General features: G+C 42.8%; 2 protein-coding genes across 4 annotated transcripts in view; one reads left to right on the forward strand and one right to left on the reverse strand.

The window, feature by feature from the left end:
* Window positions 1-107: 107 nt before the first annotated feature.
* TOMM34 (translocase of outer mitochondrial membrane 34) lies at window positions 108-13,403 on the reverse strand. Of its 2 annotated transcripts, none has more exons than XM_081917255.1 (7): window positions 13,289-13,403; window positions 8,140-8,239; window positions 5,983-6,135; window positions 5,496-5,659; window positions 4,572-4,719; window positions 2,794-2,920; window positions 108-1,839 (listed from the first exon to the last, which is right to left on the reverse strand). In XM_081917255.1, exons 1-7 carry the CDS (start codon window positions 13,347-13,349, stop codon window positions 1,747-1,749), a joined length of 846 nt encoding a protein of 281 aa, XP_081773381.1. In that variant the 5' UTR covers window positions 13,350-13,403; the 3' UTR covers window positions 108-1,746. The 2 variants fall into 2 exon arrangements, with proteins under 2 accessions (XP_081773381.1, XP_081773380.1); XM_081917254.1 differs by lacking the exon at window positions 13,289-13,403 and adding an exon at window positions 12,013-12,276.
* STK4 (serine/threonine kinase 4) overlaps window positions 10,801-21,786 on the forward strand; it is a 62,293-nt gene continuing 51,307 nt past the window's right edge. The window contains exons 1-4 of one of the 2 annotated variants that reach the window (XM_081917032.1): window positions 10,801-11,094; window positions 19,027-19,107; window positions 19,559-19,687; window positions 20,751-20,865. In XM_081917032.1, coding sequence (XP_081773158.1) covers window positions 11,069-11,094; window positions 19,027-19,107; window positions 19,559-19,687; window positions 20,751-20,865 — 351 coding nt within the window. In that variant the 5' untranslated portion in view covers window positions 10,801-11,068. Of the gene's footprint in view, window positions 11,095-14,328; window positions 14,468-19,026; window positions 19,108-19,558; window positions 19,688-20,750; window positions 20,866-21,786 lie in introns of those variants that run through there. The other variant, XM_081917031.1, reaches the window with a different exon arrangement.

The following is a 21,786-nucleotide window of genomic DNA, read 5'->3' on the forward strand; positions in this document are numbered from 1 at the left end:
GTTAGTTAAATTGTCCCAGGAGCCCAGAGAGGGGGTCACAAGCAGGCACTTGGCCCTACGCTGCAAAGTGGACACAAAGTGGACACAATCCTTTTGACAACTACAAGTTGCACAACCAAACATTTATTTAAAAGTTCAAAACACCAGAAGCATAGGCTGATTTTAGTTTTCTTCCCTCAATATTTCCAGATGGATGCGACAGGCGGCTGTTACTAGACTCTGCTGAACAGTGCAACATTAAGAATAATGGTTCCCTCTAGGGTATTTGGTGCCTAGCCTGCTCTGTGCATGGCTGTGTTAAAGAGACTATATGCAAAACTCTCCCCCCTCCAACTTTAAAACGGCAGGAGCTCTAAGGCAAAAGAAAATGGGGATTGTTTATCTTCTCACTAATACAAGGTTGAGGGACTGACAGCAAAGCTTGCTCTGGAGGGCAGGCTCAAAAGAGGCTACATATATTTTTTGGCTATGGAATTTTGAGCCTAGTTTTCATAAAGAGCAGAAGAGCTAGTAAACTGCTGCCTGGACACTATCAGAGTTCAGGTGAAGCCTCTTGCAATAGATGCCCTTCTGTTTTTAAAAAACGTATAGAAGCAGGTGATGGAGAAGGCACCTGCCATTTCATTATCTGCTACAGAGCTGGGGAAGTGGTGGTGCTCAAATGTTGCACTCTCAACTCCCGTCTGCCCTGGTCAGGGATAATAGGGGGGCACAGGTCACTCTGCAGAGGGATTCTTCGTAGTAAGAAACATTCTACCAGATGGGTACCTTACCTGTAGTCTGGAGTGCTGGAAGCAACATCAATTTTATCAGCCGCTATTCATAAGGAGGTCTATGAGCAGGAAGGTAGGCAAAAAGTTTTTGTACATGCAGATAGCTCTACTCTTGAGGGCATGTTCTTTCTATATGAAGCAGGAAAATTGGCTATGCCGGTCTACTTTCTGGGCTTCCTGCCCTCACCCCCAGCTGAAATTTTAGCCTATAACTACTTTCAAACATATATCAGAAGAGGGAGTGTCATCATAAAGTAATAGGCGTGTAAAAAACATAACAGGCAATCAAGCTAAGCATAAACGAAACAGCCTAATCTAACAAAGAACGCAAGTCTGCAAAAGGTACACACAGCACAAGAGCAGCACAACGTACCAGACTCTTTGGTAAAGGATAAAAGCAGCATTAGATTTCTAAAGAACATTTCGTAGACCAGAACGCTCAACTAGAGCCTAGTGCACAAAAGTTAAGGCAAAGCAGAGACTACTTTTGAAAAACATACATCCGTCAGCCACTGTGGCAGTCCAAGCCTTTAGCTTACAATTGTGCTGCTACCTACATGGAAAAGCAGCTACAACCAGAGGCTTGCAGTTCTTCGCTCTGCAAAACACACCCACCTACCAAAAAATATCAGATAAGTGCCGCCCTGTCTGCTATAATCTCTTTCTCAGTGAGTTAAGGTAAATTTTGCTAGAATAAGGGGCTTGCAGTACAGCTACCACTCTGGAAATTCTATTAGGAAGTTGTGACTCTCAGAAGGTCACACTGAACTTTTGGAAGCCTTTATAGGAAGAACAAATAACTCTGATAAAGCAGGGAACCAGAAAGATGCCAAACAGGTCTGAAAGGTGAATTTTGCATCTGGCTCTGCATTCAGGCTGGTCCCTGTGATCATTTTTTTAAAAAACAAAACGAAACTGGAAACATATCTTCAGAAGAGCATGGTGTTGCCTTTAGCCTCTCTTATTTTAAGAGTTATTTTAATTCTTGCAGTAGTTTCTGAGCAGCACTGTTCTTTGGTTCAATTTTCAAGAGGCTGTTGATATCCGCTTTACTAGATCTGTAGTCCTGGAAATAAAGAAAACATGCAGATATTTGGCAGGAGACAAATAAAGGTGCTCCCGAGAAAGCAAAAAGTGGCACCTCTACATTTAATAAAAATCTTTGGAATTTAGTGCATTCGGCAGCACTGCCACTTCTACAGCCCCATCCTCTATCTAATGGTTTATAACGCTACCTGGTATCCTTTGCAGCATATGGGCACCAACAACTCCCTGAATTAAGTGTTGACTTTAGTAAACAAATGCTTTTGATTACTTTTTGGGATGCTCTCAATTTCTCCCCCCCTTGATGATCCCAATATCCTGAGGAGCCTGCCTTCAGCTGTTGCCCCAAAGCAGCCACCTTCCATATGTCAACTCTTTTACAAACCTCTGGAATGGGAAGTCAGAAACTTCTAACCTGCCAGCAAATTTGGCCCACCTAGGGGTCCACTTTAGCTCACAAGGCCATTTTCATTGGTGACGTCAGCTGATGGGAAAAGTTTAATCCTGCACTGGCTGCAAACCCTGTTCTTGGCAGTGAAGAGGATCACAAAGCCAAGGCAGCAGGATTTAATCCCTGTTCATCAAGAGACAAATTTGCAAAACAATATCTGAAGCAGCTCTGTGCTGCTTCTCTAAGCAAATGGGAGAAAGGAGTCTGTCTCACCACCCATTTGCTTAAAGGAAAGTTTGCAAAGGGCTTTAAACCAATGTGGGTTCCCAAGCAGCCAACATCCAGCTGGCTGTAAAGCACTTGGAAACCAGATGCAAGGGATTTTGAGAGGTAGGTGGAGCTACCCACCTATCATGTGATGTCACAATGAAATGGTGTGATTGCTGAAGATCTAGCCACTGGAGCCAGAAAGGTTCCCCAGTCCTGCTCTGGAGCAAATGGGGTGGAACTGGAGAAAAAGCCACATATCTGCTTGAAAATAAGCACTTCCCATACTGTAACCCAAAATTATAGGAAGTTCCTTACCTTGAGCTCTTTATATGCTTGTGCTCGTCTGTAAAATGCTTTGACATTCTTTGGGTCCATCTTAAGTGCTTCTGAGCAATCCTGAATTGCTTCCTTGTACTGCTTCATATTCAGGTAGCAAAGAGCCCTACAATGTATGCAAGGAAATATAACAGTCTTTGGAAACAATTGCTATGGCAATCCTGCATTTGGAATGATCTCATACACCTAATAAAGGGTGCTAGGGGTAGGTGTTCAAATGCTCAATTTTTATTTTGAGACCCATTGGCTTCTCTCATAGAATGATTGCTCTTGGCAACTGATAAGTAGAATGAATGAATATTGCCAATACAATTGTCAAGTCCAACATCATTAACTCAACCATGATTAAGTTGTAACAATGCACTTCTAAAAAGCTTGTGTTTCACACCCCACCCAAAAACTGTCATGACTGCAGTTTTCCTGAATGAGCTAGACTGCCAACATCATCAGCATCAACATCATGGAAGCCGCCCAGAGTGGCTGGGGAGGCCCAGCCAGATGGGCGGGGTATAAATAATAAATTATTATTATTATTATTATCATCATCATCTTCTCCTGCTTCTAAATGCAGCTGCTTTCTGCTCATCTGTAATAAACCAATGTGACTGCAGCCATTTGCACCTTGATGAATTAGGATCATCATCTTGCATATCCACATTTTAGCTTCTGTCAACAGGTCCCCCCCCCCAAAAAAAACCCCCTTCCAAGTAGACCTTTAAAGAGGCTGGAGCTAAAAAGATGTGGAAGCTGGTATGTTCAGGAAGCTGAATGCTGCACATAGTAAAACAATATGTAGCAGTATATACAGAGCATAATTTGCATATACTATCATTACAGAACATAACTAAACCATTTGGGAGGAAAGGACTCTACCCAGGTACCCTTAACTCCTTTAATGAAAACAGAGCCCACAGGAACATATCAGCCAAAAGAACTAGGCTTCATGAGGATGACCTGTACTTGTGCATCCAGGCTGTTACCAAACACTGGGTCCTGGAGTGTCCAATACCTTTCCATCTATCTACTGTCTCCCCCAATGGCCCCTTTGCAAACTCTCTCATGGCCCCTACAAGTATGACTCCCAACCTACTGTTGGCTTATTGAAACCTAGTCTCCATGAGCTGCATGAATCAGGTATCGGCCTCTTTAGGAGCACAGAGAGACTGATAATTCCAGAATTAGTAGTAAGGGAGAGCTCTTCCTGTTTCTGTTCTCGGAGACTCTGATTGGCCCCATCAAAGCAGGTTATGTTGTGAACCGCCCTGAGATCTACGGGTATAGGGCACTATGGGAGTATAGGAGGGAAGCAGGGCATGCAAGTGTATGTTACACTTGAGTAAAAATGTCACAAACCCAAAGCATCCCTATTGACCATATTTGCATACAACCCTAGACCAAAATCCTGGCTTAATAACCTAAGATATATGAGAGTGATGAGCACCTGCAGGCAGTCCCTTTTCTGCCACTTTCCCCCCTTCCCTTTGCATGAAACGCAGCAGAAGTCAGGATTCAGCACTAAGCTATAGCTCCCTGTCTCTTGCAACCCAGAAACTATTGTTAATGGCTCCAAAACAAGCCAGAATATGAAGCCAACTTTAAATTGTGCATTTTTGGCATTTTATGTGCAAATGCAGCCATTATCTTCCACCCACATTACAGTTTTAGGACTGGCAGTCAAAATAGTTTCTGATACAATGTGCTACAGCGTAATTTGAGGGTGTATACCTGGACCTGTCAGATGGTTACATTAGCATTACCTGTTAGTGTACGTTGCACCTTCCAGCTTATGGAGTTTTATGCTTTCTGTGTACTTCTCAACAGCTTTTTTATAGTTTCCCTTCTTTACAAGCTCATTTCCTTCCAGCTTCAACACATTTGCTCGATCCATTGTGGCAGCAGTAGGCACTGAAATTCATTTCAAGAAAAAACAGTTTAACCCTGAAAGCGGCTATACCACAAATAAAAATTCAGTCCTTGATGTTTCAGAGGGTGGAACTATAACAACTGAAAGTCAAATTATTATGTTAGGATATACTTGTTAAAAGCCCCTTTTGAAGACAGCTCATCAAGGACACAAATTTAATAGCTACTCAACGCCAACACAAACAGCTAGCCTTTTGTGTTAGGTAGTAGTTCCAGCAAATCTCAGTGGGTCCGTGAAAAAAAAGTGCTGGAGAAAAAGACTGTGCTGCAGTACCAGCTCTACAGAGCTGACAATGGGAACAGGAAACATATAATAGAAGCATATTCTTCTCTAATACATGGAAATTGAGGTATATTCACAAATGAAACTGTACTTTGATCAGGTCTGGGCTGCTTGTGATGCAGCAAGCTAAATGTAGCACAGCAGCGAAGTTATGGAGAGCATCTGATAAGTTTTGAAAAGTCTGGTTTTTATTGCTGAGACAAGAGAACTAGAAAGGATGACTGGGTGGGTCTGATGCACATGGCAAGCCACAATGCTTGACTGATGGGCTGTGTTCAGTTTGGTGGTCACATGTTCTGCAGATGAAGTGGTTAAAGTGTCCCTAAGTCCCTATTCCCACCTCAGATTCCAGGTGGTTTCTCTAAACTGCCTAGAGTTATCAGAAAGATAATGCCAGTTGGAATTTGGATGAGTTAGCTGAGGCACTCTATGCCCTGTCCCTCATTCTCATCCCTAAAGCAAAAGAACTACTCACCTTGCTTTGTTCCTGCAGTAGTGTTTTCATTGCTTCTTGTAGTTGCTTCTTGGCTTCCAGGTGGGGGCTCCCACCGTCTCTGAGCAGAAACTGGAACAGATGGGATGGGTGGGAGCTTCTGCCGCCACTGAAGACCATCTTTTTCCAGTAAGGCTTTGGTCATTCTGGAAGAGGACAGTTATTAGTTTAGCCATTGTTTGACACGGCCACCTTCCCATAAACAGATAGCTAGCTATTATGATTTATACACCTCTAAAGCACAGAAGTTCCATTCCTAGATCTGGTTGCCTGGAATATAGACAAGATCTATGCTTACTTTGACAAAGGTGGGCTGCATCTTAAAAGTTATCAAACTGTTCTGGAACAACATAGAACCCACTATCTAGAGGCACATAAACAAACCTAATTTGAAAGGAGCAAGAATGATCTAAAATATACATTAGAATTCTTTTTGTACATTCATTTTGAACACAGAACAGGGGATTACCGATTGACTCCATCATGTGCAGCTTGTACAGTGATATCAACCTGTAACACGGTTTTGTAGTCCACGTAGGCTAAATGATATCTCTCAAGAGCTTCATAGGCTGCTGCGCGCCTCAACAGGGGCTTGATTCCAAAAGGGACCAGATCCAGGGCCCTAAAATCAGCAGAAAAGGCAGCAAAAGATTACTGGATAAAAAAAAGTTAAACAGCAGAATTTGCAATGTTCAAACTCAGTTGGCGGAAGAGGGTTCACATGCACAGCACATATTTATCAAAATTTCAAGTACCTAAAGAGTTTGGGTGTCTTTTGGGCTCTGCAGATAAAATGTACAATACTACAGAAGAAGGGATGGGAAACTCTTGGCTCACTGGCTGTTGCTGGACTTCAGCTCTAATCTGTCCCAGGAAACCTGGCCAATCGGAGTTGTAGTGAAGCAACATTTGTAGGCCACAGGTTCTCCATCATATAAAAGTTATTTGAGCAAGCCACACCATTTCACAATGAAATTTTCCATATGTTCAATCAATCCATCAACCTTTGATGGATGGTTTAGAACAATTGGGTCTGGCTATCACTTTCAGTGTGTGTGTGTGTGCGCGCGCACGCCAGTATCAATACTCAGCAGAGTCACATCTCAACGCAGCTCCTTCCTTACAAATGTCTTCAGGGTTGAAGGTACACACAGGCAATAAACACGCCATAAGGGGACGCCATAAAGATTCGGTGAAGTGTAGAAGTTTACTTGACAGGCATAAATGCATATTGGTAGCAAATATATACAGACATTTCACCACTCCCATGACCAAGGCATGCTTAGAGTCCAAGACTCACTCTCCGCTTCTCTTGCCACAAGGTGCAAGCAAGAGACTCACAACAAGTTACACAGAACCAAAGAACAGTTCCCACAGAAAACTTCCTTGCATAGACAAAACAATCTTAGCCTTCTGCTTCTTCTCTGTTCTTATCTGTTTCTGGAACAAATGATTCTCACACACAGTGAATACCCAACAAGATTAATGTTATCTTGGACAGACTCCCCCCTTCTTTATCTATGCCTAGCTGTCTATAGCAGCGGCATCACACATGGGGGTTCCATTCCAGAAGTAGCTTCTACTGTAAGTGCAAAATTGTGTCCCACCAAAATTTCGTGGCTGCTGTCTGGCAAGCTTGGGGATGGGGGAGCCCCATGCAGAGGCCTACCCCATGTCTCTGTGGTCTTGCCTCAATCTTGCACATGTGGTGGCAGCACTGAGAGGGTGCATGTAGTCTTGCTGTGTCTCCACTGCCTTCCCTCACATCTGCAGCTGCAGAGGAGCATTGAGATGGTGGTAGCAGCAACCCAGCTCCTCCGGCTGTGCTTACCAGAGGGGAAGGTGGAGAGATGAAGCTGGAAGGAAGGCAGACAGACATACATACAGGCAGAAGCCGCAGCTCCATTCCAGCCTTTTTCTTCTGCCCGAGCCTCTGTCTGTCTGCCCTCCTCCTTCATCTCTCCCCCTCCACTTGCAGCCATCCCTGGAAGGCTACTGCCGTCGCTTGAGGCATTGCCCTTGCCACCACTTCCTTTCTAGTGGTCACAGCTGTGTGTCATTGAATTTGCGCAAGTTAAATGTGCATGTGATGCTACTACATTGTTTTAAAATATATATAGAAAAGTATCCATATGCTGCTGCTGCTTTGCTTGACAATGGTTTGCAAAGAGCAGATGAAAGAAAATGAAAACACCGCAAGATAAATACCACAAGAAATAGCTTATAGGCCAGTTACTGCATCCAAAGATTGCAGAATGTAATTTTTTCCCCCCATAGCAGCAACTTTTTGCTGAAAGCAGTAGAGAGGGCATTCATTTATTTGACTCATTTATCCACCTACATTTTGGGCAATTTAGGAATGAACACTGGAAGATAATCCTACTTCCAAGCCAGCAGGGACAACAGAACAAGTCCCCCTCTTCTTCCCAGCAACTTTGTGGGCAAAGTGTGTTGTGCTTCAACCCTGTCTAATATTCCCTACCTGTAGAGAGTGGGTTCTGACTAGGCAGAGTTGGCCCTTTCTGTAACCAGGGTCCGAAAGGCATCTAGCGGTAAGAGGAAGCAATGTATAGGAATATGTAAACTAGACTTCCATTCTCTTGTCCCCAGGACAGAAACTACTTACTCGGAACAATCCTTAATGCAGAGACTACAGTTCCCATCTTTCAAATAGCAGGCAGCACGATTGGACAAAAGAACACTCCTCTCTTCTGCATTTGCATCCCCTAGATATAAAAGGGAACATTATGTCAGATTTCTAAGCATAAGTACCTCTGGTGCTAAGCAAGGTATAGTGGGATTTGGAGATGCCTCATCTTCTGCAACAGAGATGGGGAACATGTGGTCCTCCAGAACGTATTGGAATACAACTTGTATCAACTTAGCCAATGGTCACAGGTGATGGAAGATGTAGTACAACATCCGGAGGACCCCCTCCTCTGCAAGATGCTTCTTGTTACCTTGTGTAAAGCTTCAAGACAAGTAATTATGATGGAGGTGAGGGCAGAGGTCACAACTGGAAAAAAATGGTAATGAATGGGGCGGCTTCTTAGTAACATCACTAAACCATCATTAATCAGCACTCTTACCATTTTTTAATTGCACTATAAAGAGAATATTGATCACAAAAATTCCTGATTGTCTGCCGTGTCCCTTATTTGAACATGATCTTTGTGCTGTCCCCTCCCTATCCTCATTTACTACATTTCTAAGCTCTCCTTCAAAGAGCTCAAAGCAGTATATATGGTCTCCCATTCCCTATGCATATGGTCTCACATATGGTCCAATTGCATATTTTATCCTCACAGGAGACCTATGAGGCATGTTTGGCTGACAATGTGTGACCAATGCAAATTTACCCAATGCTCTTGGTGGGTTTGAACTTGGGAATGAGCGTAACTCAGTGACACACATGCTTTGGCTCCAGAAGGTCCTGGCATCTCAAGGTAGGACTGGGAAGACTCTTGTCTAAAACCCTGGAGCCAATCAGCACAAAGAATACTAAGCTAGATGAACCAATGGCACTGCCAAAGAAAGCAGTTGCATTGCCAAAAGAGAGGGTAGGAGGTGGCATAAGATTAATTCACAGCTACAGGTGCAAATTTAGAAAAATAATTACTGTAATTTAAATCCAGATATAATACATCTAACTTATTGTTGAAAAATTGACAGGCAACCTGTGTGTCTTGTTCAGTCTGCTGTCTAGATGCTGATGGACAACTTCAAGGCTCCTGCTCTCCAATTATTATTAAGCAAGATTTTTACTTATTTGTTAAGCAGCATATCAAATTGGTTTACACAAAATGGTATAAAACAGTCATTAGGTAGCCATAAAACACTTCAAAAACAGTAGATATATTATCAGTATATACACACTTTTAAGAACAAGGAGACATAAATGAAAATAATGTCTTGCCTTAAACAAAAAAAGTTTAGGTGTTATGAACAGTACAACTAAAGCACCTGCTAATATTCATAGGATTCTTTAAACTGGACTTAGATTGCATAGTCCTTTAAACAGAGGACACCATACATAGGACTGTACTTTTTAAAAGTATTGCTATCATTATACAAGTTTATAAACCACTTCACAGTGGCTTACATAATGAGACCAGAACACAGAAACACAAGCTCTAACAATAAATCAATTCAACAAACTGTAAAATAACACCATCCTAAAAACTCTGAACACAATTAAACTGTTTATCAGATATAAAATTGATATTTCATAAATGGCTGGGGAAACCCCAGGGAAAGCCTATTAAACAGGAATGTCTTCAGCAGATGATGTCTAAACACCATCATGCTAGGCACCCATCTGATTTCAACTGGAAACTGACTCCTGATAGCTGGAGCTGCAGCACTAAAAGTAGGACAGATAGCCATTTTAACCAAGGTTAGCTTCCTATAATCTTACACTGCTTACTAATGTCACACTATGGCCCACAAACCTCTTTCTGGGTGTTCCTGTAGGCATTTCCAATGCAGATTTCTTTGTAATTGGGTATGGAAGTGGAATAACACTATGTATGCTGTCTATAACTAGAATAAGGATAGACGCATATGCAACTTTAAAGTTAAAATACCGGAGAGTAGGGATCCAGTTGCTGCCCATATATATATCATGTAGATTTTTTGAAGTAGAAAGCTGCCAAAAAATAAAAAAGCACACATGTGCCTTGCATTCTTGATAGACATCACATGTATGTCTAAGTATTATTGGTACCTCTGTAGGGGGAAAAAGCCTGTCAGATACAGCTCTCTGAGGCCATGTGATGTCCACACTAATGGAGAAAAGACTATAGAAAGTATAGTGAGTTAAAAAACAAAAAACTATTCCTATTCCATTCTCTGTGGCCCCCAACAATCCAGAGAGCCCCACTTCCTTTCATTTCTTCAGCAAGCGTATGGCTCTTCAGGGTGTCCCCATTTCAGGATGTTTTTGCCCTCCGTCTAGAAGTCCTTCCTTTCTCATGTTCAAGAAAGCCCTGACAGAGACTGTTAAAAACTATATATACGGGGGCGGGGGGGGGCAGACAAGGCCAAATCCAGAGCTCAGTTAAATCAACTTCTCTCTCTCACCTTAACTCCATTAGGAATGCAAGGGAAAGAAAGGAAACAGAAAGTAAAGTCTACAGCTCAGAGGCTGAGAAAGAGAGCCTAGAGAGAAGAAAGGAAACAGAAAATGTATCCCACAAGCTGTCCAACTGCTGGCTCTGTTTTTATGTTAGTAACCAAACTTGCTCATTGTGACACAATTACTGCAGCAGACAGCCTGCTGACCTAATAGGTCTAAGGCTGTAGAGGAGCTTCAGAGACTACCAGTAACAAAAAGACCGGGCAATTATGAAGACTTAAACATCTTCCACTCATCTGCCCGCTGCAACCTACAACGTTGGGTGCCTTGTACTCCATGGGCTGCCAATTCCAGGAATATGTAGCCTGACAAAGAATGCTGTTCCATATTAATCCAGAGGACCATAAAGAACCGCTACTCTACCTAAAGAGCTGGTTTAAGAAAAAGAAGCCCAGAGCTCCCAAAGCCAGCTAATGGGATGGAGTTTTTATATTCTGCCATCAGGTATGATTTGAAAACTATTCCCAGTCTCCAAACGTACATAGTGGTATCCTTACTTTTGCATCAAACGCTTCAGGATTATCAATCTGGGACCTGGCGACACAACACAAAATGTTCCTCAGCACAGGATGGTTTTATGGGGAAAATCCAAACCACCATTACTATTAATTTCTGTATATACAAGACTTCACCTGGGTTAGAATACACAACGTTACCTATTAGTCAGGCCACCCCACCATCTAGAACTAGATACTACAATTGAGTAAAATCTCTCAGGGTTTTATCCAGCCCTAGTAAAATCCCTTTAGCTTTAGACACTGAGAAATAAACCTAAGACTTCTCTCTCACACACAACCCTACAGAGCTATTTAGGTCCCATCTCTCCTAGTGGCTTCCTCCGGGCCTCCATTTAACCCACTGTAAAATGGGTGCAGTCCTATTTCGCAGGGATGTTTTAAGGGCAAGCCCCATAAAGGCCCTTAATGACTCTGCAAATCAGGAAGTGATTCACACATGAGCAGGAGAAAAGCACAGGGTTGTTGTCATCAGTGCATGGGGGGGGGGCATTTTTTTGCAAGTTAAACATTCGCCGATGGAATATGGCTTTGAATCCTAATACTCGGCATATACGATTCTGGATCTAGTCACCCCATAGAAGTAATTTGGGACAGGCGATATTTGAGACTTAAAAGACTGCACATAACTAAGGGATGGGTTGGGATGGCGAGGGTGGTTGGGTGGGAAGACACATAACTTGGCTAAAGACAAACGGGGGGGGGACACCCCTTTATCCCCTTTATGGGGCAAGGCAGAAGGGCACTATAGCCCTGTAGATCCCCAGCCCAGGATCCCCAGCCCTCTCTGACTGCCTTCCCTGGAAACTGAGGCCTTGCTAGGGCTTTCGCCGCCCGCCGCCAGTACCTGCTGCTTCCAGTAACTCCAGCGCCCGGCCGTAGAGGGCGGCCGCCTGGCTGTATTGCCCGTTGCGGAACTGCTCGTTGCCCGCCTGCCGCAGGTCAGCGATCCGCGACGCAGGAGCCATGAAGCCGGCCGCGGGGTGCGAGGAAGCCGGCGCCGGCTCTCGTAAAGGAAAGCAGCCAGGGCTGCAGCTTCCTCCTCCTCCTCCCTCTGCGCTCGATTAAGCAAGGGGGCGGGCGCCGTCCGCCAGAGGCTCCTCCTTTTCCCTCCAGGGGCGCCTGGGCAGGGCGAGAAGCGCAGGCTGCTCTCCGTGCCCGAAAGTTAGGCGAGGGGGCGGGACGCAGCCCCCTTTAGCACATGTTCGCTTCCTCGGGAGGAAGCCCCGACTGAGTTCGCTGCGAATTGCTTCTAAGTTTGCGTGGGAGGAAACTGCGTCGAACTCAGTGGGACTTACTTCAGAGTAAGCGCGCCTCGGAGGCTCCGGCTGCAAGCGCCTGCCTTCCCCCGGGAATGGCATAGGACCGGTCTGCTTTCGGTCCCTGCGTTCCCACCCCCCCCCGTTCCCCGCCCAGCCTTTCAAGAAGTAGATCGGTCAAATGACTTTTCAGTTTGGAAGCGGCAAAGGGCTTGATCCAACAAGCCCAGTTGCGCTATGGGGCTGCAGTCTTGCGCACGTTCACTAATTGGGAGCAAGTCCCTAAAAGTGCTTGGACAGGAGATTCATACGAGGCAAAGCCTTGCAGTCCCGTCCGCGTTTGTGAGCGAATTCTATTTAACGCAGGGGGCCTTTTTATTTTCACACGAGATGATGGCTGCTAGTTAATAGAAGTTAAATCAATCTTGTTCTCTTGAGTAAAGGCAGCCCAAGTCCTTCGCATGTTTACTGAGGAATCAGTCCCAAAGTCAACGGGCCTTCCTAGAAAGTGGCTTTAGGATGGCAGTCGTGCTATACAATCTTAAAGTTAAGTCCTACTGTGTAGTGATTTGAGAGCAGGACCCGGGAGACTCCAAAATCCCTCCAGCTCTTAAGTTCATTTTATTACATTTCTGTACTGCCCTTCATCTGAGGATCACTGGGCAGTTTACAATATAAAAACACAAAAATGTGTAACAGTAACAAACAAAAGCACAAACACCAGTTTAAAAGGCCATAGGTTGCTCAAATAGTCTGGGAGAAGACGAATGTTTTTTGCCTGACACATGAGCGATGCTGTGCCTGTCCCCATTTCTCTAGTTCAACCTATGCTGTTGCAAAAATACAATGGAACCAGATACTGACCTGGTGGCTCCTTTGAGTAAATGCAAGGAGCAAGTGTAATGATCATAAATATGACCTGCATCCAGGTGAAGATAGGATAAGTGTATTAAGACACAATCCTTTTTTTAAAAAGTATACAAGCATCTACTCAGAAGTGAGCACAGATTGGATTGCTGTGTGGAAAAGATACAAGTATAGAATGTCTTTAATATGAAGCACATTTAGAAATTACAGGGGAAACCATGGAGGCAAAGTCAAGTGTGAAATTAATGTGTATCTGGAAAATAAGTATTAATTTGTAAACTTTTGAACCTCAGAAAAAATATATAAAACATGAGTGGAGCTCCAACAGCCTTACCTCCAGGTAAGGGTGCAAAGGATTGTATCTTGTCTTTACAGCATTACAGGACTATTTTAGGCAGGTGCTGAATATGTACTCTTTAGCACCTGAGATATAGTATGACAAGCCCTATTCCCCTGAATGTAATGTTTTAACTGTTTTTAATGGCTTTATATTTAAATTGGCTTTTGACCTCCCCCACACAGTGGCAGGTAAGGAAACAAATTACAACAACATGATGTTGATGGGCTTGAAACGCTGCTAATTTTCTCTCATTTAGGGCAGCCATTTTGCAGCATCAGCTTATTTACAGAAGCCCCGCTTTGTTCAACGGGGCTTGCTTACTCCTTAGCTAGATTTAACTTCAGAAAAGCACCTCAACGTTTTATTTATTGTGGCCTATAACCTTTCGTTCAGACAGAGGCATAAAGAAAAACGCATCATGATTCTTTTGCGGCTTGTGAGGAAACACAGAGTGGGGGGGGGCGAGGAGCGACATAGCCACGCCCACCGTGATTTTTTTTTTTAAACAACCCCCCTGGGGGCAACTGCCGCCAAGACCTGCGAAACCACGTGGCCTGGTGTCGCGCGACCCCTTTCTCCTTGCCCCGCCCCCTGCTGGTTTCCGGCTGGTGCTTCCCTGCGGGGAGGGCGGGGTTCTGAGAGGAGGCGGCGGCGGCGGCAGCTGCGAGGCGGAAGTGCCTTTGGCGCTCGGGAGGCGGGGCCGAGGGACTCAGCGCGAGCGGGCAGAGCAGAAGGAAGGCGGCGGAGATGGAGCGGCCGTGAGGAGGGGGAAAGCGCGCGCGCGCCCACCCCGGTCAGGCGGCCATGGAGACTGTGCAGCTGCGCCACCCGCGCCGGTGAGAAGCCAGAGGGGAAGACGGTCAGGGTGGTGAAAGGGCTCTTGCGCTGTCCGACGGGGGTGGGAAGAGGCGACCTGGGTGCATGTAGGTTGCGGAGACGGGTCGGTGCACTTCTCTTCCTCTTAGGCCCTTTCCCACCCACCCTTTTCCTCCTCCGCTTCCTCCCGGGAAACGCGCTCCTCCTTCGTCTTAAACTGCCCTCCTCGCATCTTCCGTCGGAGTTCGCGCGCATGACCCAGAGTTGGCTAAATGCAACGGGAGTTGTGCACAAAAACAATGAAATAAATAGAGCCGCCCAAAGCCTTTTTGGGGAACTGCCTGTGTCGTGAAGTTCTCTGCTTAAACTGGGATTCCAAAGTGATGTAGGTGGTTGGGACTCACTCCGCTTCCTTTTTTAAAAGGATGCTTTTACATTTCTTTTGCAATTGCTCGCCTGCTGTAGCAACTGGAAATGTGGCTCTTGAAGAAATGAAGAGTTTGGAAATGAATGTTTTGGTTTGAGGTCTTCAGTTGTTGACTTAAGGCCAGGACTCGCTTTTAATCCCAACCTTCAAAATGCAATCAGTTTATAATCTCATTTATTTATGCTGCTATATGGGTGACCGCTCCCCATTTCTTCTGTAATTGTGCTCTGTTTCTTTCTCTTAAAGCCCAAGCATAAAACAAAGTGGATTATATTAACAGTGTGACAAACCTCAGATCTGGGCAGGTAAACATGTGAAGATGTCATCCTGAGTCAGATGCTGATAGGTCTTTTCCAAGTATTTTCTACTCTGGTAGCAGCTTTCAAAGCTCTTGTTCCCAGTGGTCTGAGATGCCAGGGATTCATCCTGGGACCTTGTGCATGCAGAGCCTGCAGTCTTCCATGAACCTAAAGCCCATCCTTGAGTAGTGGAGCTTTGCATTGTTTTTACTGAATTATTTCATGTTACATACAACCATGAAAATAAGGTGTAAGCCAACTCAAACATGCAAACATCTGACTGCACGTAGGAAGTGTGTGTTCAACAGCCCCAAATAGGAAGCGCTGGCCTCTTTTTGCAAATGCTTATTGCTCATTTGATGAGCATGGCGAACAGAAGTGAACAAGGAAGTCTGGTGCATAATGAGAAGTTCTAGATGACAAAACCCTTAAGATCCTTGATTAACCATGACCATAGAGCAGAATTGAAACAAGGATGAATATGGTTAGAGACTAATACTTCAAGAATAACCTTCTGTCATTTATTAGTCAAAGATGGCTGAACTGTTAACATAATGCTCCCAAAGTGTTGTTAGGCTTTGGTCGCAGTACTGACTGAAAATACAGCTCACTATATTTTATGTTCTATCAGCTGGCAGAAAGCTATCACCACAGAAAGCAGAATAGCATGTTGATCTGTGGAAATGAAATGAAAGACAGACAAATATGCTCTCACTTCCTTAGGCTGTTTTGGATTAAACATAGTTCTGTGAATTTCATCACAGGGTTCATAAGCAGTACGTTCCGGAATGATGTCTTAATACAATATTTGGTTTTTAAATGTCTTTCTGGGTTGAGGAATTTGAGGAAGTTAGACCAGATCAGTCAGAGAACAAATGACTCGACTCCGCATACCCCACAGGCCTAGAAAGGCATGAGTGTTGCCTGTCAATTTTTAAAAGTAAAACTCTTGTGCAATTTTATCTTTTCTCACAGTTATGATGTTGCTGGTAGAAATGGATTGTTGTTAAAGAAGTACATTTTACTTCATTTAATTGTGATGTTTCCTAGGGTGGGTCCACATGTGTATTCAATGTGATAATGTCAGTGGCCTTATCATAACTTCCCCCACTCTCCCCAGGCTCATTCTTATTCAAACAGTAATGCCTGATAACATGCTTTGTGGTTGCTTTTCGGTTGTATGTGTTGGGCTGTAATCATTTAGCATTAGGAAAAGAGTCTCTCTCCCCCCTCACCCTCCTACACTCAAATGTTGCCTTCTTCCCTCTCCAACATAGTCCCAAAGAGATTAGAAACTCCTGTTTCCATTTTTTAACTGCCATTCAGTGTTATGTCTGAACCCTAAACTTTGGCTAATTTTAACTATGGTTTGTGAAAACAAGCCATATTCTTGAACTGTGGTTTGAAGTTTACTTGTTCCCACTAATCATTACGGTGGTACCTCGGTTTATGAACAGTCCTGTTTACGAACTATTCCGGTTTGCGAACTTTACCTTGGTCTACAAATGGAAGCCGAAGTGTGGAAGGGCACTGGCGGCGGGAGGTCTCATTAGGGAAAGCGTGCCTTGGTTTAAGAACGGACTTCAGGAATGGATTAAGTTCATAAATCGAGGTACCACTGTATTACACATTGGTTTAGCCAGACGTTTGAGAAGCAGTCCTCAGAATGTAGCTAAAAGATGGCACAAGACAAAACAGCAAGCTGTGATTAATCTAAAACAAGAGGGAAAGCCTCTGAAGTTGTCCTCATAGCTCTACCAGAAAGGGGACCATGCAGATCTGGGGAAAACAAGGCACATTCTCATAAACTATGGTCAAAACAAAAAAAATTCCTTCCCGTAGCACCTTAAAGACCAACTAAGCTAGTTCTTGGTATGCACACTTCTTCAGATACACTCTGGACCAGCTCTGTGTTTCTCCTTTGACACAACTATGATAATAAAGGAGATACTAACATTTTGGCTAAGAGGCTAGTTACAATTTGGGATTTTGGTTTCAGCACAGGCTGTAAGTGAACTGTCTCAGGTTAAGAAAACCGCACAGAGCAGCTTACAGAAGTATCTGGTTCACGCAGGCATGCGGCTGCTTTTTTCTTTTTTGGATGGCCCATTTACATGATGAGCAAAAGAGGCTGTTTCCTTTGTTTTGTGGTGTAGAGAGCACTTTTTTCCCTTTCTAACTTCTCTCCACTTCCCACACATTATGCTTCTGCTGATGGTAATATGTAGGTTTCCTTTATTCTTAACTAGAACTTTTTTGTAGTGACCAAATTAAAGAAATCCACACCAAAAAATTTTTCTTGTACCAATATAGGTTGCTAAAAACATAACTGAAATAGTGTATCATTGGTACAGTTAATCAACTTGCTGCTTCTGGCTTCATTTTTATACGTGCTTTTCAAAGTTCAGATGTTGCTAACAGGTTATAATGATTAAATTGAAGTGCAACCACTTTAAGTAAGGGTCAGTTTTTTACAGCAAGGTTGGTTATTCCATGAAGGTGGTGCGCATGAATGGGAGAGAGTAGCTTACTCATGTGCAGTATTTAAAAACTTAAAAACTGTGTTTGTCTATTAAAGTTGCTAATATGGATATTCGCTTAAATAGTTGGATTTCGAAGTTAGTATGAAACTTCCCTCTCTCTTCTTACTTACATCTCAGTATTCCACCAGTATTTTAACCATGTAAATAACCAACCCTACTTCTAAGATTGTGCCTTAACAGGAAACTAGCTTCTAAACTTGGATTAGTACTTGCCTGGAATATTAGTACACAATGTACTAATACATTTTTCATCAGTATTAACTAGAAATCATGACATAGGCATATTTGTTGACATCTGTTTCAAACAAGAGCAGGTTCTGTGGTCTTAATGCTTATCGCTGAAGCTAGTTCTGGTATTTCACCATTTCCTGGGTTGAAACCTTAGTCATGTTTCTTCATTTTAGAAAGTCGTCGTGTATTTCACAAATGTGCTTTTCTATTTATGTATTCAGAACATAATACAGAAAACCATATGTTTTGGGTTTTCAGAAACGTGGACTTCTCAGGACTCGCTATTACTAATTTTGCACTTTTGGTAAAAGGCCGTCTCTGAAATGTGAAAAGTATAACTCACATTTTCTTTCTGTTTGGTTAAAAAATGTATCTGTTGTAGTCCCTATGTGTGTTTATCACTTCTAATATATAGCTCTATTCTTTGCTTATAAGTAACTTTTATTAATAAACGTAGAACATCTTCTGAAAGTGAACAATAAACATTTCAGCATGTTCCTATTTTCAAAAATTAAGAAAAACTTTTTTAAAAAAGCATTGTTCTCTGAAAGGTGCAATGCAACAGAAAATATGGGTGATTATGAGAGAAAATGGATTATGTGTGCATTACCCTTGTGCTTCTATAGGCTCCTTAAAAAGCCACTGGAACAACACTGATTCAGTGGTGCTATAGGGCTGGTATCACTTCCAAAGCCTCCGTGGCTCAAATCCTTGAATGCCTCTCTTCTCCTTGCTCTTAAACTTCTTTGCATTGTTTTTTGTACCATGTAGGCCAATGTATTGCCTTCCAGATGTTGTTGGACTCCCAACTTGATCCTGTCCATTGGCTATGCTGGCTGGGTTGATGGCATTTGGAGTCTAATAACATCTGGAGGGCATTGCATTGGCTACCCTTGATATAGGGGCTTTCCCTCATTATGGGTAGTAGAGTGTTATTTGCGCTTTAAAAGAATTATGATAACTGATAAGGCTGATTGAAGACTGTCTCCTACATCTGACAATGAGTTTTAAAATATATGTATGAAAGCCGCCTCTGATGTTTGCATAGCATAACTGAAATTTTCTTTCCTTTGCCACAGGCAGCTAAGGAAGTTAGATGAAGATAGTCTGACAAAACAACCCGAAGAAGTGTTCGATGTGCTAGAAAAACTCGGAGAAGGGTAAGTGCAGGTAACAAAAAGTGCAGGTAATGCGCTGAGACATGCAGGTGCTGGTTCTTATGTGTGCCACAAGCTTCAAAAAAGCTTGTTGTTCATTGTACTGCTTATACAAATCAAGAAGTGACAGTGTTCTATAGACAGCTTATTCAGCGCTTACTATGTGTAATGTTTATTAATTTTAAAATTGGGATTTAAAAGCCCACCTGTCTCTTGCCATAGTACTTTATACATTGTATATTCACCTGCATCCTGTAAACCCTGCAAGTGATTGCCAGTGGTTATGTACCCATCACAACCCTTGATTGTTGAACAACTTAGCAAGGCTGGTACCATATTAATCTTTATGCAGTGTTGAGTGCTTGAGTGTGGGGGGCACTTTAGCCTATGATTCAGTGTCTTTCCTTTCTGTATCACCTCTTACAGTGTTCAAAGCCTGTATTTCTTGTTACAGGTCCTATGGCAGCGTTTTCAAAGCTATCCATAAAGAAACGGGCCAGGTTGTTGCAATTAAGCAAGTTCCTGTTGAATCTGACTTGCAGGAGATCATTAAAGAGATATCCATAATGCAACAATGTGATAGGTAAGTGCAACTGGTCCGTATTTTCACTCACCGGTGGTGAGAGTCCCTCCCATCTATCATGAGTGCCCCAAACTTCCAGCAAAAGCAGCATGCAGGAAATACATTTTACATGGTAGAGTGAGAAAAGAGGAGTGCAGTGCAGCCTTAATGTGGTTTAAATAAATCTATCAAAAGCTTCACTTGGAAAGTGTTTCTATTGAAATACTTGTATTTTTAAGACATGACAGCTCAAGAGCAGATGCCTCTTGCATTAAATTTAAAACTAATGGCCCTGAAAACTATTAGCATACTGATTCTTTGCTATTGAAAAGTTCCACCCTCACGTCAGTGCCTCTAGGGTCATTTTTAAGGATTACTGAGAATATATGGAGCGTGCTCTTGAAATGCGCCATATGACTATAAAGTAGTATGTGCTATATAGAAAGTAATATAAATGATAAAATGTGCTGCATATTAAGTAAAATGTCGCTCCACTATAAGAGACGTATGGTTCTAAAAACCAGTTGCTGGGAATCACAAGTGGGAAGATTGCTATTTCACTCAGTTTCTGCTTGTGAGCTTCTCATATGTATCTGGTTGGTTGCTGTGAGAATAGGATGCTGGACTAGATGGGCCAGTGGCTTGATGCCATAGGGATTTCCTTACATTTCATGCTGGTACAGTAGAACATTACAGAGTTTGGCTGTTACCCCTAACTAATGGCTGTTACCATTATTATGGTAATGTCTCTCATATAATCATTAGCTCTGGCAATGTTGGGTACTGCTTCAAACAAAGGATATAGCTCTTCTTGCATTATTTTATTTACTTTTTAGTAGAGTATTGCCCATTAAGCTATTGGGCAGCCAATGCAGACCAAATAAATCAAGCTCTTTCACTCTATCCAGTGAAATATCACTATGCTCACTTCCGGCAGATGAATGAAATAGCAGAGCTATGTAAGGAGATTTCCTTTTTCCAAGTTTGTGCTTTTAATAGGACCCCACAATATTGTACTAAGTCTGATTTTCATTTTTGTAAATGCCAAATGTGTACTTCAGTGACACATCTTAATTTTTATTAGTCCTCATGTAGTCAAATACTATGGCAGCTATTTTAAGAACACGGACCTCTGGATTGTCATGGAATATTGCGGTGCCGGATCTGTGTCTGATATTATTCGACTGCGAAATAAAACGGTAGGTGTTCCTTCAGCATCTTCATAAATGTGTGATGTCCTGCAGACAAAAGCATCAAGTGCTAATAGGACATTTTAATGTCTAGTGTTGAACTTGGCATTTTTTCTTTTATACTTTTGGTGCCTATTCAGGATGTTCCTCTTTTGAAGCAAGCTTTCTAAGTAGAGGTTTTTACCTCAGCTGGTATCTGTTGGATTTGAATTGATTTTATATATGGTGATGGTTGGTTGGTGTGTGTGTGTGTGTGTGTACACAAATGATTTAGCTGTTTTTATATACACATTTGTCTTGTGTATAGTTTTTGCTGTGTTGTAAATCGCTTTGGGATGAGGTGCATCAGGAATGCTCTCGATATAAGAAATGAAATTAAGTAAATAGCATTGTATTTAAATCCTTTTGGTAATTAGCTTGATGTTTTCTTTGAGTGACATAAGATGTTAAAGTACATAGTGTATTCCTTCTCATTGTTGCTGTTGAGATGGTAACAGCATCCTGAGTCCATAGCCTCTCTACTGCCTCTTTCATGCCCCCAGGGTGTATACACCTTCTCAAGAAAGCATTGCATTTGCAGTTTTATTTGGCTGTGTGTATGCATGGTGGGTCTTGATTGTATTAGGAGGCAGCAGGATATGTCAGTTCTTAGTTACTTTAGAGCAGGAAAGAGGAACCTGTGACCCTCCAGATGTTGTCAGACTCCCAACTCCCACTTTCTCGCTGTCCATTTTGTATAGCAAACAATAATTTAGGCTGGTGGAGTTTTGATGGGATCATCATAGTGTACAGGGAAACTGGGAGTCAGTTTGACAAGGAAAGGGACAGGTTTTAGATACCAGTTCTCCTATTGAGTCCCAATTATTCTGCATAAATAATAGTAGTAAGATGGGTGGAACATGTGTATATTTATAATGGACACTGGCAGTC

Source organism: Podarcis melisellensis (genome assembly GCF_964234715.1).
Source record: "Podarcis melisellensis genome assembly, chromosome: 6".
NCBI lineage: Eukaryota > Metazoa > Chordata > Lepidosauria > Squamata > Lacertidae > Podarcis > Podarcis melisellensis.